Source organism: Egretta garzetta, unplaced genomic scaffold, assembly GCF_000687185.1.
Source record: "Egretta garzetta isolate BGI_Z169 unplaced genomic scaffold, ASM68718v1 scaffold612, whole genome shotgun sequence".
Classification (NCBI taxonomy): Eukaryota; Metazoa; Chordata; class Aves; order Pelecaniformes; family Ardeidae; genus Egretta; species Egretta garzetta.
This window is the reverse complement of record NW_009259030.1, coordinates 5,453-22,393: the sequence shown is the minus strand read 5'-3', so window position 1 is coordinate 22,393 and position 16,941 is coordinate 5,453. Positions and strand designations below refer to the sequence as shown.

The 16,941-nt window shown below is 38.5% G+C and overlaps 1 protein-coding gene across 6 annotated transcripts; it reads left to right on the top strand.

Moving 5' to 3' along the window:
• UBLCP1 (ubiquitin like domain containing CTD phosphatase 1) lies at nt 1–12,640 on the top strand. Of its 6 annotated transcripts, none has more exons than XM_035890298.1 (11): nt 1–67; nt 2,799–2,993; nt 3,397–3,488; nt 3,904–3,989; nt 4,079–4,194; nt 5,305–5,403; nt 6,319–6,356; nt 8,118–8,216; nt 8,668–8,784; nt 10,174–10,301; nt 11,660–12,640. In XM_035890298.1, the coding sequence occupies exons 2-11, from the start codon at nt 2,840–2,842 to the stop codon at nt 11,685–11,687; spliced, it is 957 nt and encodes a 318-aa protein (XP_035746191.1). In that variant the 5' UTR covers nt 1–67; nt 2,799–2,839; the 3' UTR covers nt 11,688–12,640. The 6 variants fall into 6 exon arrangements, with proteins under 6 accessions (XP_035746191.1, XP_035746192.1, XP_009632994.1 ...); XM_035890299.1 differs by lacking the exon at nt 1–67 and adding an exon at nt 94–279; XM_009634699.2 differs by lacking the exon at nt 1–67 and adding an exon at nt 304–1,061.
• The last annotated feature ends 4,301 nt before the right edge of the window (nt 12,641–16,941 follow it).

The window sequence follows — 16,941 nt, the reverse complement described above, 5'->3', positions numbered from 1 at the left end:
CTGGTTTGAAACCCCCTTCCTCCACCTGTTGCGGTGTAGTGGAAAGTGCTGCAGTCCCGTCCGCACGGTATCGCACTTTCTGTGTTTTGGGGGTTTTATGGTTAATGTTGCTTAGTGAAGCTTAAAGCTGTGGATCTCTCTCTCCCAAGTCTTCCAAGAAAAGTGGTGTCACGTGACAACTTAATTACTACAACATGACTTTAATGCTTTCTCTGTCCCAATGACCTGTCAACCCTTAGGCTATTGGTGGTCCAAGGGGCTCCTAAAGGCTCTCAAAAGGTAATTAACCAAAGCAGGCTTCATTCAGTAAGCTTCAGTTTCGCATGGCATCCAGCCCTGATGGTAGAAACTTTGAAAATCCCTGTGACTTTCCCAGCTCCTAATCTGTTTTCCCAGCTCCTAATCTGTTTTCCTGTAATCATTGATTCTGGTGTCCACACTCAGTCAGTCCCCTTAGTGTTTTGGCATTGAATAAAGGTATCTGTTTCTTCTTGGTGTTTCTAGTAACACTCATCTCAACAGGACTGTAATTCAGTAAGGGCAGATGGTTCATCAAGTGCCCAGCTTTGGAGGGATGATCCTTTCAAATGATCCTTTCAATTTAGCGCTGGACAGAGACTTGAGAAGTTTACTTCCAGTTCTTGCCCTTCGCATTTTCTTGTAGAATGATTTGAGGTGTATGGTACAGGTGAGAAAACACACAATAAACTCTTCTTTCTGTAAACTTAGCCTAAGGATTACAAACAGGGCTAATTTACGATAATGACCATATAGATCAACATTGCTTGACACTACATAGCCTTTTTACCTCGGTTGAATTTCTTGGTGCTTCCAAGACCCCTTTTTCTTGAATCTTTTCCATGGGATAATACCAGGTCCCTATCTGATTTGGTGATATTGGGGCGGGGGGGAGCAAAAAATTTTAATTTTTCCGTGATACCAGTTTTCCTCTTCAATTTGTTTTTAGGGCTCTTAGAGGGAATAGTGTGGAGGTGTGGCTTGTAGTGTCCTCAGCAAGCAGGTTGTATCTAGCCACCTATTTCTCATCTGGTCTGAGCTTGGTAGGTATGCCTAAGTAATTACTTGTTTGTTCCCAATAGGCTATACTGTCTAAAACATTAAAATAAATAAAAAATAAAATAGTAAAATAAAGTATTTTTTCTGAGATCAGGTAACCTCTGAGAATACGATGCTAGAGAGGAAGAGGAATCAGATTTTTGGATTCTGAGATTTTTCAGAATTGCCAGACCTGTATTTCTTGGTGTAATACATTTCTTGAAGGTAGATAGCCTCAGGTTTTTTCACAGGTCTGCTCTCTCTTCTTTTTGAATATCAGCCTTTTGAGGACAATCTCACCATTAGTGGTGCAGAGGACTTCTTTGAATCTCCTGACAGTCTGTGACAGCCTCTTCATACCTTGATTCTCTGTTTCCAAGCTGTCATGGTTTAGCCCCAGTCTGCAACCAAGCCCCACACAGCCATTCACTCATCCTCCCCCTCGGTGGGGTGGGAGAGAGAATATGAAGAGCAAAAGTAAGAAAACTTGTGGGTTGAGGTAATAATTGAAATATAATACCACTAATAATAATGAAGAAAAGGAAAACAATGAGAGAGAGAAAAACAAAACCCATGAAAAACAAGCGATGCAACCACTCACCGCCCGCCGACTGATGCCCAGCCTGTCCCCAAGCAGTCATCACTGCTCCCCAGCTAACTCTCCCCAGCTTTTATACCGAGCATGACGTCATGTGGCATGGAATACCCCTTGGGGCAGTTGGGGTCAGCTGTGCTGGTTGTGCCCCCTCCCAGCTTCTTGTGCCCCTGGCAGAGCATGGGAAGCTGAAAAGTCCTTGACTCTGTGTAGGCACTGCTTAGCAGCAGCTAAAACATCAGTGTGTTATCAACATTCTCATCCTAAACCCAAAACACCGCTATGCCAGCTACTAGGAAGAAAATTAACTCTATCCCAGCCAAAACCAGGACACAAGCTTTAACAGAAAAACAATGTTGTTCTTCCTTCCACATAAAGCTAAGAATCTTGGTTTTCTGCTGTGTTTAATGTAGGACTAAACTGTTAAATACAATTTGTATAAGTGATGCTGTGTAAATTGATAGTATAATTATGGTTGTTTTGTCAGCACTGCAATGAAAGTGCAGTTCTTACAGTGTAATTGCATTGTGTAGGTGTGTATTTGGCTTTGTTTTCAAACCCCTGCTTTGATATTGCTACAGTGAGACATGACCTGGGGTGTATACTACTGCAGGTATTGCACAGATCTTAGTGAAAGCGAATAGAGAAATCCAACGCTAAAAATGAACTGTTGGGTTCAGAACTATTTTTATGGGTTTATATTTTTTGAGGTATTTCATATTTGCCATTTTGTTGTTACATAGCTAAAGATATCCATGGCTGGTTCGGTTGCATAATTATTGCAGAGGACATTTCCGAGATTTGAAATGACTTTTATGATACTGCAGTACTCTGCTTGGGTGCCGGCTGTGCAGTGAACAGGGTGTACCTGCACAGAACACTCAGCAAATGAGCATATGCTGGAGCAAACGGTGAATGTGACATTGCTAAACACATTGAAGTGGAACTCGGAGCCACAGTTTAGTGCTGTTCTTTCTCCGTTAGTTTCAACATTTTATCACCATGTTTATCATCTCTTCATGCAAAACAGACACCCCTTTGATGTACAATATAATAAAAGAATAAAAAAATACTTTAAACACACTGTACTGTTTCTCTTCTGAAAAGAGTGATTCTCCTATTTCTTCCTTGTATTTTCCTCCTGCAGCAGATTTTTTCAGAAAATAATACTGAACATATGCTTCAAGGATGTCTCTCTCTCTCATAATAAAATGGGGTGGACAGGAATATACGATAACCTCGCTATCAGAAGAAGACACAGTGTTGGATCTGAAGCAGTCTCTGAAAGGCCTTACTGGAGTGTTACCGGAACGTCAAAAACTACTTGGACTTAAAATGAAGGGTAACTATTCATATTTCTTATTGTGGATGTGCTGGAGATGTTTATAGATGAACATTCTCTAAACCTAGCCAGGATGTGTATACTAACAGGGCACCTGCTTCCCAGATCTAGCTTTTGATTGAACATGGGAATTTAATAGATCACTGGATATTGTTTGTTATTGATACATCTGCCTGGTCATTTTTTAATGGCTGACATGGAAGTGTGGCAAACATATTTTAAAAAAGGTTAAATTGCTGCTAGCCAAGCAAGCAATGTTTCTGTGTATGGAGGAGGATGATAACACAGCTTAGGGTATTCTGGTGTTTGATGGGTAGCTTATTTCAATTAAGCATGAAATGTATCAACAGTTTTCTAAAATCTCTCTACCCAATTAAAAAAAATTAATCTGCTTACATTATAGGCAAACCTGCAGATGACGATGTTAAGCTTGGAGCTCTCAAGTTGAAACCAAATACCAAAATTATGATGATGGGCACTCGTGAAGAGAGTTTGGTAAATGTTTTATTTGTTTATTAGCTTAAACAGGAAAAGATGCTTATATATACGTCTCCTCATTACGATTTAAAAGTTTGAATAGTCCGGTAATCATTTGAAAAATAGTAGTACACTAGATTTCTGTTGGTGTTTATTTTTCTATGTAAGCTTTTCTGCAGAACTCTGATAGCTGTATATTCATTAAACTCCCGTGTTGTTCTGGACTTAAAGATCAAAACTGTTATTATGATATTCACTGACTTCTCAAATCTGAACAATCATCAGACTTCAGTAATTCTTTCTACTAGTAAAGTGAAACAATTTTGGTTAAATATTGTGGGGGTTTTTCCTGTGCTGTGCAGGAACAGAAACTTTATATCCATTGTTATTGTCCTTCAGTGATCCTAGTTATCTTTTATTATTATTCCTCTAGGAAGATGTCCTTGGGCCACCTCCTGATAATGATGATGTTGTCAATGACTTTGATATTGAAGAGGAAGTTGTGGAAGTAGAAAATAGGTTAGGAGTTTTAGCTCTTAAAAAAGTCCTGGTATAGAATGTACAGTGTGCATTTTAATTAACTGTAACTTTTTGCACTGTTCTATTAGGGAAGAAAATCTACTAAAAATTTCCCGCAGAGTTAAAGAATACAAAGTGGAAATTCTGAATCCTCCTAGAGAAGGCAAAAAGCTGCTGGTGCTAGATGTTGATTATACACTATTTGGTGAGATTTTATGCAACTTGTGGGTTTTGTTTGTTTTAAGAGGTCTGTTTATTTGCCAGTTCCCGTTTCTTGATTTTTGCTTTACAAGTATTCTGCAGTAACTTTGGAATGTCTTGTACAATATAACTCCTGCTTTGTAATATTGTGGGGACTTCTGCTCATATTTTAAAAAGCATTGGGTTTTCTAAGAGTTGCATAGTGTTGATTTTAGTGCAGCAGCTGTTTACTTTCTGTAAGAAGACATAAAAAAGTAGCAATTTAGTATTTTATCCAAATAATCTTTCTCTCGACCAACTTTTATCTTGGACATCATGGTGGCAGGGCAAGATATTGCAAAATAACGATCTCGGTCTGTACGTGATTGACTCCACTTTTGGGGGGGCGTGGGAAAACAGCTTCAAGTTTTATTTCCAGATCGTTACTAAACATGCACAAAACCATGTTTTACTTGAAAATTCTGTCAGACTGGGTTTTTTGGAAGCTAGCATTTTCCTTCTGACTTAATTTTCTGGGATGTAGGTGTGTCATGGCAGCTTGACTATAAGCAGTAAATAATAGCTCACTTTATTCCTTTTCCTTAGCTTTCCTTTTTGATGGGATTTGTTTGCAATCTTATATCAAAATAACCTATTACTGAGTCTAAAATTTTTGTTTAGAGGTCTTCTGCTAGCAGAATTTGACAGCAGTTTTCTAATTGGAACAGGCAACATTTGCGTGTCTCAAACTTGATATATGTTCACAAAATTAACTGGACTAGGTTTGAAGGAATCTGTTTCATGTCTGGGCTGTTACAAATTTACTAAACTGCACAGATGAACTCTTTGGCCTGACTCTTCAAAGATATTGAGACCCACAGATCTCTGATTTAATTATTAGCTAAGCCCTCAAATACCTGTAAGGATCCCCTGATAAGTATCCCCTCTGCTTCTTCTCTTCACCTTTAAAATGGGAATGGTAGTTTGCTATGAATTCATTCATGATTTTAAAGTGCCCCAGTGCTTCCCTCATGAAATTTCTTAGGTCTCTGGATAGATAGAAAAGTCAGACTGAACTTTAATAACTTCACTTAAACTTTAATGATGAATTGCTAATCTCTTACATATGTTTTAGACCACAGATCATGTGCTGAAACTGGGGTAGAACTGATGAGGCCATACCTTCATGAATTCCTGACATCTGCATATGAGGACTATGATATTGTAATTTGGTGTAAGTTTTATACTCAATACCCAAGACTTTATTGTAAATTGTCATTCAGAGCAGAGGCTCCAGGTGGGAGGTTTTTAGATGGCTTTTTAGTGTGAATCACATTTATATATATAATAATTCTTATGTGAAAAAACACCACATATTGCTCACACAAATGGATCTAATCACAGTATAAAGCTCAACATCACTTTACTGAGTGTTACCTTGTAGAAACAAACAAGCGCTTGAAGTAACAGAATTGTATAATCAGCATTCAAGCACTGTTTGATAGCTATCTTTACAAATAATCTCAATCGAGGCAGTAAGTAGTGAACTGCCAAATGCACTGAACTCTCCTGTCTTCAGGGATAGTTGATCATTTGCTTTTCCATGCTGTTTCACTTCCTGTCCAACAGCTGGAGAACAGACTTTTGCCAATGCAGAGTTTAAACCATATTAAAATTGTATTACAAAATTTAGTTTTCATAGTCTGGAACAATGTTTCCACATATTCTTAGGTCAGTGGGCAATATCAACACTTTGTCCTTTTCAGGCCTTATGTATTCTTATCACTGCTTCCAGGAGAAAATCCTGCACAGGCAGTATGGTTCCTCAGACCAGGCGTAGCCCACTTCTTATGGTCCTGCAGACTGTAGTTCAGTAACAGATGATCTAGAGAACGGTTTAAATGCATGCAGTGCTTCATCTAGTTGTTAATTTGAAAAGTAAGCTTTTCCAAATAAGAATAAACCTCCATGAAGGAAGACTGTCTTTGAGGCAGTGAACCCTAAAAGCTGTAACAAGAATGGATTTTTCTGAAATTGAATTTTGTGTGAAAATTTGATATGTTAAGTGAACAGTTTCTTGGCTTGTTTCTTTTTTGCCTGTCAATGACTTATTTTGATAAAGTATTCTGTTTTCTCCTTTGTGTTTCAGCTGCTACTAATATGAAGTGGATTGAAGCTAAAATGAAAGTAAGTTGTTCTGAAAATGTGTAATATGTTCCTAGTTTGGCTAGCTGTTCATAAAGCTGGACTCATGCTCAGCACTGTAGAGCAGGTCTGCAACTGGGGAGGTTGTACGAATCAAAACCTGACTTTTCTAAGTCTTCATAGTTACTTTAAATTATCTTTGTCACAAAACTAGATTAGATCTAATTTTAGAATTCCACACAAACTATCAGCAGTAGGTGCTAAATTTAGCAGAACTAAACACAAGTCAGTACTTGCTGAAACTTAGATTAGTCACGCAGCCTTCATAGTTGCTTTCATCTTACCTCTAATTATAGAGCTCTAGTCTTTAAGTGTAAATTTTTTTTAAAGGAGCAGGCAGATGTGGTGTGCTGGAGTAGGTTATCAAGAGGAAACTCTTTTCATATTTATCTTGTACCTCTTGCAGCTGTGTGGTTCTGTTGCTTCCTCTGCCTTATTAAACATCCGTAAGAGCTCTTTTTTCAATACTGGTTTCTTCCGTACCTAAATCAGGCAACTAGCCAGTTTTGCACAGCTGACCTAGTGGTAAACATATTTACAATCAGGCTTAGCTGTAAATCTAATGAGTCTTACTAAGAATTGTTGTATATTTGGTTGGTGGGTTGGGTTTTTTTATGCTTATATATCAAAGCTTGTTTCCATTTCAGGGAAAACTTTTCCAAATTTAAGCTTTTGTATCTCCACTCTTTGTTATAGACTAGCCATTTTTTTTTCAGGTTTTAACAGAGCAAAGCACATATTCCAGTGTTCTCTTCCTCAAAATAATGAATTGCTACAATTTTTCTAAACAAACAAAAAAGCCTCAGAGTGATCTCGGAAACAAGAACCTTTAATCAGAACTATGAAGTAGAGTTAGTGCAAGTAAAATCACTACTGAGCCTTGCAAACACTGGACTTCTTGTGGCAGTGTTACATCTCTGTTCATGTTGTGTCTGTCAGTGTAGTGCTAGGATTCAATCTTGTGGAAAACCATTGTTCAAAACTGGGCTGTTTCCCATGCATTGGTCACCCTTCTGCATTTCTAGGTCACTTTTCCAGCCCTTTCATATGTTACTGAATCGCAACCTTTCTATGCCTACTCCTGGGTAGTTGAGATTCCTACCTCTAGATGCCAACTGCTGTTTCTCCTTAAACTTACAGCACCAGGGGTGCTTACCTCTAAAAGTTCTACTTTTTGTCAGGGAACAACGATCCTAGCAATACTTAGCATAAAGTTTTTGTTTTAAACTACAGAGCAGGAACAGCATTAAAAAGAAGGGAGTATCAGATAACCAAGTTTAATCTCTCATTTGCCACTTATTTACGCCTGGAATTCAGACAGTCTAGAACAGCTGGTTTTTTCAGTGTAACAGGACGCTGACCCAGGTAGATAGTTGTTTTCATTTGCAAGGTTCACTTTTTTATGTAAAAGAAATCAAGTGTGGCTGGACATCTGCAAGAGAGCTTCTGCAAAGTTGCTTTGATTTTATGCTGACATCAGTTAATAAGTTTCTGATAGTAAACACTGCAAAAATAAATTCCTATCAGCTTCTTTTTCCTCTTGGTAAAATGGTATGCTTCTATGACTGTCATTGGATAAAAAAAAATTTACACCCCCCGCCCCAGATAATCTATTTTAGCATGTCTCTGGTAATCTTCAGCAGCTCACCCTTTGACAAACAGCATATTATAATCATGGTTTCAGTTGTACAGCAGTAAAACCATCATAATTAGAAGCTTTAATAATAAATCTTTGTGATGCAGGAGCTTGGAGTGAGTACCAATGCAAACTACAAGATAACTTTCATGTTGGACAGTGCTGCCATGATAACAGTGCACACTCCTCGAAGAGGACTAATAGATGTAAGTACCTATTTTTTCCTGATCTTTTTCTACATTCAACTGACATTGTTTTACCTCTTTGAAATATTCAACAATAAAGTCGTGCTGGAGTTTTCAGGCAAGAAAACTATAAGAATCTTGGAAGCATAGATTTTTTTTTTTCCCTACTGAAATTCTCTGTTAATGTTTTGAGTAGTACATTTGGATGACACTGCTTTCAAATTAAATAATAGAGAAGCATTGCAAGAATATTTAGTACCAACAGAAAGGTTTTCTTTAGTGGGGGGGTTATTTGGTATGTTATACTATTTCACATCTTTTCCCTTATTAAAGCCCAACTACCTGCTAATTTGTCAGCAAAAGAATAAAAGCATCTAATCAATTTTGGACTGAAGTTCCTATAGACTGGTATTTTCATCTCCTGCATATGATCTGATTTAGCTCAGGTACCTTGTATGTGTTATTTTTGCAGGTGAAACCTCTTGGTGTTATCTGGGGAAAATTTTCAGAATATTACAGCAAAAAAAATACTATTATGTTTGATGATATTGGCCGAAACTTCCTAATGAATCCACAGAACGGACTCAAGGTAGTTTTAACTGGAATTTTAATTTATCGCTATTTTTTCCTTATACTTTAAATAGTACTTTCTCATACTTCTTTGCTGTATCACAAAGAAAGGCTATTCTTCACTAGCAAAGATGTGGGGTTTTCTGGTTTTTTTTTAATTTAGATTGCCATTTGTCTGGACTAATATTTCCCTAACAGTAGTATTAAATAAGCTTTGTTTCACTATTAAGTGAGCTTTTTAGAGACTACCAAAATCAATGAAATTAGGATTTCTGCTTAAATTATACCTGCAAGCCATAATCAAGCTGGGCATTGCTGGCAGGCACCATTGAAAAATGTAACGTTCAGTCTCAAGAGTGGTTATATTCAGAAAACAAATCAAATAACAAGTGTCTGTACTTCATGGTAGTATGCCAGTGTAATAGCAAACATTCTGTTCTGGGAAGTAATTAATACCTTGAGCCATTTTGACTGCAGAATGGCAAATATTTCATTTTACAAAATTGTCAACCAGTTCATGCTCCATTATCAGTGCTGGTTCTGAATAAGAAGAATGCAACTTAAATTTCTACCTATATGTGATGGTACAGCAGTATGTACTAAAAGAACCCTCATCAGTTTCTTAGAAAAAAAAAAAGAAAGATGGTTTCAAAAGCAGAAATCCAAGATGATATTTCTTTGACAGTATCCATGGTGTGAAGAGGACAGCAATTGATGAGACCTGGCAAGATGATGTTGATTGGAACTGTGCAGTTTTAGGGGAATCAGGAATGGCAGAGATCTTGCTGGGAGAGGATTATCCAGAGAGCTCCCCCTAGCTCAGATTTGAAAGGTGTTTGTCAAAATGTTGTTAACAGAGCTGCAGCCAGGAACACTGAATCACTAAAACAAGGCACAGGTATAACGTATCCCAAACTTAAAGCAGCTGTCAGACAAAGTTTTATTTCTGACATCTCTTTTCACAGAAGCTATGACTGTAGTCAAATGCTTTTTGCTGAAAAAAAGCATCTGGTTCCAGTGATGCCACACAACTCAAAGCAGAGCTGAAAAACCCTCATCTCCTGCAAAAGTATCTATGAAATCATATTAGAAAATGCGGCAGTCCATTCCAGATCATTTGATCATTCTGTCTGACTGGGAGGGGAAGGCTTGAAGAAGTGCAAGACAAAACAAATTTCTTCCTGGTGGGCATGCAAGGGAAAAACCCTACAGTCCAGTTTGCATGAATAACAAGCCAAATTGTTTGTGGCCACTAATGGAAAAGGTTTTTATTCCTCTCGCTTAAGAGAAGTTATAACTTGACATAGAGCTGAAGATGTATTTTAATTAGGTGGTAAATGATAGAGAATAGGAAGCATTTTTCTTACTTTGAGCAAATGGTTATACCCAGTTTATTTATTTTGTATAGATAAGGCCTTTTATGAAAGCACATTTAAATCGGGATAAAGACAAGGAGCTTCTAAAGCTCACTCAATACCTCAAAGAAATAGCAAAATTAGATGACTTTTTGGAGCTGAATCACAAACATTGGGAAAGGTAAGAACAAAGTCAAAATTCTTTCTTCCTTTTGTCCTTGACCCTGCTGTGTTTTGCTTGAGGTTGCCTGTAGAAAGACTGGAAACAACTGAGCTGATGAACTTCAACATCACTGACAGTTATGAACGTCCTTTAGCTTGAGTAGAGTTTTAATAAGGCTGTAGCATTTGGGCTGCTTCCCTAAAATGATAGGATTTTGACAGAACGGACTTTTTTTTCCTAATATCCAGTATTCAGGACCGCCAGTTGTTTTCAATGAAGCAATTATGCTTCCTAAAGGGAAAATAATTTTTGAAGGAACTTGGTGCCTAGAAATCTCTTTCTACCCCTACGAAGTTAGGCTGTCCGTTCAGATCTCGGGTCCATTGTCATGAGGCAAATTTTCTGGCGTTTACTGCAGGGGTTTGGGGTGTTACAGTCTGGTTCTTGGGCACTATCCAAGTTGTGTGGTATTACAGTATTCATCAGCTCTGAAATGTAAGTTACTGAGCTATGAACAAGAGTTTTCCAAATGCTTAGGGCACCAGTTAGCATCCTAATTATTGCTAGAGAATGATTAGCTGAAGTGCTTGAGCAAATGCTTTTATGCAACAGCCTGAAGTTTCAATACATGTGAAAAAAAGAGTGTGCAATATGCTATTCGAAAAACACTTGTTCGATGCTGAAAAGAACAGCCTTGCAACTAGATACAATTTTCTTTCTTGTTTCTGATTAGAACAAGAAAGTCAAAAATTAAACTTTAAAAGCAGTGAGATTCACTGGATATTTCATACTGTCAGTTAAATCAGTTGGATTTTTTTTTCCTAGAGTAGTTGCAAAGACTTCAGTGTCACCACGTAGCCAGATTGCTCCAGCTGTAGTAGTAAGAGAACTATGAGATTAGAAAACAAGCATTTTAGAGTAACTTGGATTCTCTAAAGAAGCCAGGAGAGGGCTGTTCTTTTCAGGTTATGCTGGATGACTGTTCATTAAAGTCTTGAATTTACCTGAAGGAGTGTATCAAATGGGTCTTTTTATCTTTAAGGACATAATAGATACTTTTCTAACTGATGTAATTTTCAACCTCTTAGAATAAAACATGTTTCCATTTCCTTCCTCCGTTTTATTTTAAAAACCTAATAGAGTAACTAAAAACCTGACTTTGAATTACTGTAAGATAACCTATTATGGAACTGAAAGAATGTTGAAATAAAATAAAATCATAAGTAGTATTGATCACGTTTCTAATTTTTCATTATCAGTAGGGGGTTTGCTACTGAGAAAAGAAAACAGATTCATACTTTGATTTTATGAAAGGTACTAGACATATCTGTGCCTACTTCTTATTTTGTGAAAAACTGTACTTTTGTTTCTTTCAGGTATCTTTCGAAGAAGCAAGGACAATAACACTATGAAAGTTGTGTGGCACTGAATTGAAGGGAACATAACTTTGGATCATTGGACTTTTCCTTGCTTTTATGCTAGAGTATAATAGTGCTGGACACTGGATCCAATGCCAGAATGACTGCTATACTTGGTCTTCCAGGTGGTTGGTTGTGGGGTTTTTTTAAAAGATCACAGCAATAAGCTCAAAGTGGGAGAAACAAGTCAGTTACTTTTTCTTGTGTTCAGTTCTGGTGTTACTACTTAAAATACTTTCCTCTCCTTTGCTGCCGAAGTACAACCATAACCATTAAAGACCAAAACCATTCTGAAACTAGAAAAAAAAAAAAAAACTTAGACCAAAAAAGTTGAGTAAGGAGCCTGCCTTGGCAGTGTATGAATTGTATAAGCCCTCTATTCCCTCCATCTTTAGAAACAGTCTCCCTCTCCCATTCCAGTATTTAAGTCTATAAATTACAAGTTGTCTAAGTTTGGTATGTATTAGTATGTCAGTGTTTCTCTGTGCAAGACAGTAAGATGGGAAAGTACCACCTCTGTGGCCAGTTTACCCCAGTGTGTACTATAAAGCAGTGTTTAATGGAAAACAAAAGATTGAAGTTTGAGGGAGAGAAACCCACTCTTACTTGGTAAGCAAAAAGCAGTCTGCCTGAAAAATTCTTATGTGTCAGATAAAGGGTTTAAACCTCAGATGGGAAAGTCACATTCCTAACAAAGCATGAACAAAACCCTTGTTCTCTTCTAGCTAAATCTTGTCAAAGTGCAAACACTGTGTTTAAATACAATATTCAGCCATACTGTTCTTAAAATATCATTTACTTGCGCTGCTTATGCCTGCACTATAGAAGTGTGATGTGACTGCTGTTTGGCATTACCAACACTTGTGCATTATGCAGTTCATGTATTTGAAAGAATACTGACCCTTTCAAATAAAAATGGTATATATTGTTCTTAAGGAACTATAGCAGTTGTGTAAATAATAAATACCTTTTTCATAATTTGTGTCCTGTGCTGTCTGAAACATCTACTTTGGATGATAGGGAAGCCATTGATAATCTTCATTTTGGTTTTTTGTGGTGTTTCTTTGGATTCCAGAGACACCGTTTTTGCATCAGTAGTTAAGTAAGAGACTGGTATGTGCTGCTGCAGATTAGGGCAGTGGTGCTGAATAGTAAAGCGCCTAGCTGCCCAGGAAAGGAACCTTGACAGCAAATGTCAGAATGTCAGGACAGCAGACACAAATGAGCTGTTAAGATGAGCATGTAAGGCTCCGGCTCAGTGACCTGTCAGAAAATATACAGTTTCTTATCTGCTGCTCTTTGTGGTTTAGTACCAACCCAAGCTGTGTTTCAGACTAGCAAACCAGAAACCTGATGCATAAAAAAATCTTTGTTTTAGGTAAGTATTGAGGGTGAATTTCTGAAGTTTTGTATCCTAGAGCTGATTTCTGAACTAGAAGGCTGACTCACTCCTGTACGTACAGTGCAGATACAGTCCCCAAGGTTAGAACAGTGATCCTTTACCTAGAAAGACTGCAGTAACATAGATACTAGAATATAGGACTGGTAATATGGTGTACTAGAATACCTCTCAATTTAAAGAATTGAAGGAAGTCAAGGCATTGCACTCGCATCGCCTATAGAGGTTGTTATGCCAGCCAGACACAGAGAATGAAACCAAGGGAATGTATTTAAACATGTGCCCGTATCTTTTTGCTCAAAGTTGGTTTAGAAACAGAAGTTTTATGGTGAACAAGCGATACTCTGTTCTTTTGCTTTATACAAGGAACATTTGGAAAAAAAAAAAAATCTTGATTATTTTTTTTTTATTTCAGTGACACTGGGATTTCATCCCAGAATTTCAAAGTATTTGCTGATCTGAAGTAGATGTGCACTCCCCTTTCAAATATTTTGAGCTGCCCTAGAATATGTGAGAGTGTGATCTCAATGTGATGGTAACACACTGCTGTTCCTGACAAGTCATTGTGTCCTTTATGCCTAATGTCATTTCCCTTGTATTTTATGTTTGAAGACTAGGCTTGCAATTTTTATATATATATATATTTTTTTTTTTTAAGAAACCTGTGTATTTTACCAGCTATCGTCTAAAAAGGCTGCAGTGATTTACTTGGCTGAGACATGATTGAGATTCATAAAATTGTGAAGCTGTGGATAAGGCAAGTGGAAAACTGATGTTGATCAAATCCCACAGTAGTAGAATGAGGGGTCACTCACACAAATAGGAGAGTGGCTGAAAATTATTAGGAGCCACCAGTAGCAATCTCCTGGAATTTGCCGCGGAGGCAGCTGGTATTGGCAAGATCAGAAAGGAGTTCCACGACTTTGTGATCAAGTCCATGGTCAGATGCTAAAGGGAACAGGCTAGGAAGGTCTGAGATCCTTAACACGAGAACCGCAAGTGCTCAGGACAGTGAGAGCAGGTCACACAGCAGCCAAGCCTGCGTGCTCCCCTTCAATCCCTGCTGGGTGGAACTTGGCCAAAGCAGCTCAGCTCATGTTTGTACTACAGGACTCTTCTGGGCTATACATACAATAGGATTCTGTGCCAAAGTACCAGAATTTAGTGTAAGTGTAAGGATGAATGGCTACCTTTCTGCTTAGCCCCAAAGTAATGTATTTATTGCTCATCAATTCAGAGGAAAACACTTCTGCTGACTTTTTGTTTCTCCTTTTTAACAAGGAAGGCAGTTCTGACCTATTTGCATTTCGAAAGGGTAGTTGAGCCTTGGGAATAACTATCAAGAGCAAAGTTGAAAGCCTTGTTCCCTGTTAACATTTAGTTTCCTTTTAGATTATATTGAGGACCCTGAGAAGTATTTGATCAATGGTTTTCACAATCTCTGTTAAAAGAAATAGGATTAAAGCATAATCAAAGAGAGGAAGCATGTGGCTTAATTATAGAGCTCGTAATTTACTGTTCTGCAAAACTCTGGAGAAGCATTAAATGGAGTCTGAAATATTCCAAATATTTTCATGTGTCAGACTGTACTGGGCTCTCAGTACATGCCGAGTATTTTGTATGTTGTTCTGTCTGGTTATTCATACCAAAAGAGACAGTTCATTTAAAAATGAAGTTATTTCTGTAAGCTCTGGATATCTGACAACTCTAATGCCTCTCTGTGGCATGAATGCTCATCACTGGAGGTACACGGAGTGACAGCCGAAGCCAAGAACTTGAACTGCAAATTCAGCTCCACAAATCCCGCTGCATGACTGTGAAATCTACAGCTAGTTGCCAATTTTTATTCCCAACTTGACATGTGACTGACAGCAAGTGGATGCCAAAGGGTTTAAGACATTTTTCCACTCTGTCTGTTCAGGATGTATTCAAGACTGATGTGAGAAGTGCTGAATACTTTCTTCCTACCAGTAAGGTGAAGGCTAGGTAAAAATTGTGTTTCACAGGGTAAAATTAAACAGTTCTCCTGATTCATTAAAGCTGTTTAAAACCAGAAACGCTGGATGAAGAGGTGCTAGAGGGCAGAATCCTCCAACATTTCGCTCTTGACACTGCAGCAGTCGTGGCGGGCAGTAGCTGTGGCAGGCGATAGCTGCTGGTAGCGTGGGCGACCACCGCACCCAGTGCAGGGTGGCTAGTGAAGCGCTTTGGCTGGGGGATTGATGGAGAAAGACTTCAGTGAAAAGGAAATGTTGAGGGAGAGAATAAGAGGACCAGAAGAGAAATACACTAATCTGTCCTGGAGAAGACAAGGTACATATTTCAAATGTTACGAGTTTCTTCTGTAAGTAATATTAGCAGTGTCTTGTGACAGCCATACCTTACCAGAGTACTACACTGACACGTTTGCCAGGGCTCTTTGGCTTTGAAAGGGCTCCTCACTAATCAGGGCATGCTTTAGGTATAAGCAACTCAAAAGATTCAGGGTCTGGAAGAACTGCCTCATGGCAAGAGATGAACTATTTGTTTGGTTAAGTTTTCCTAGAGAGTGGTGAAAAATGACCCCAACGCCTTACAGTTTGACTCTGCCGACTCCTGGCTTTATCTGCTGGATGACACTTAGACCTTTATTCCCAGCCCAGCTGTATTAACTACTCCAGATCCCCTACACTGCAATCCCCCATTACCTTTTAGATCCCCAATAACCACACAAGGCCTCAACCTCACCATCCATACATCAGCCTTTTTCTGATGGTGTTTTATAACAGGGCATTTCAAAATGAACTATTTATATACTGATGAGCTTTCTCATACATCCCTGAGCTTCCTTATTTATGCTTATTTATGAAGTTTGCTCATCTCTGGGGATCTCTTGATGCTGCTTTGATACTGCAAGCGCTTGGATGCTCATTTAGTTCTCAGGAGTCTGTGCAGAGCTTCGTGTGTTTCATTGCCACACACAGACACGTACAATGCCACGCCATTAATTTCTACAACTCTCCTAGCAAATAGTTTTCCCACCAATTCATTTTCTTTTAAGAAATAACAGGTACAAGTCAAAGGGAGCTCATTCTCAAACAGCATAATGCTCTTAAGCACTACGGCTGGGGTGGTGGGCACAGCAAAGAGCAGTGCATCATTAACACTTGATTGAAAGTTGGTGGCGTTTTTATTTTTTCAATTGTCTATTTGGAACTGCATACCCACTCTTCTCACACAACACCATTTTTCAAGGTGTTTATATAACAGAAAAGAGCAGGTCTTATCTTTTCACCATGGCAGGGGCCAGGGCTGGCCGCAGCTCCTGTGTGCAAGGGGACTGGGTGATCTGGAGCAGGGCCCGCATGGTCCTTCCCTTGCAACAGCCTGGAAGATTTTGACTCTGGTGTTATGAAACACTGAGGTTATTGCATCAGATTTTTAGTTACTAAATAGCTTCACCTGTGGTGTTAAAGTATTTGCTAATTAACGACAAGAGCCTTGTTCTTCACTATTTATGCTGCTCTTGAGAGGACAGCAAGTCAAACTCTGGATCAGAGCATCAGTCAAAGAAGTCATAGTTCAATATAAATGCTCAAGCCAAACATCTCAACCTTCAGACTTGACTGGACTTTTCATCTCCAGCAGCCTGAGCAAATACTTCATTCAATCTGCTGCAAGATCAGCCCCTGGATTTTGCTTGAGCTGGATCTGCCACGCTTCTTCCTGAACACAGACCAGAGCCAGACAGCGGGGCATGAGCAACTGATCCGCAGGCGGTTCAGAAAAGTTGTTTAAATTGTTTCATATTGGAGGGAAATGTCCACAGATGAATACAAAAATTGAACGAGCTTTGACACCC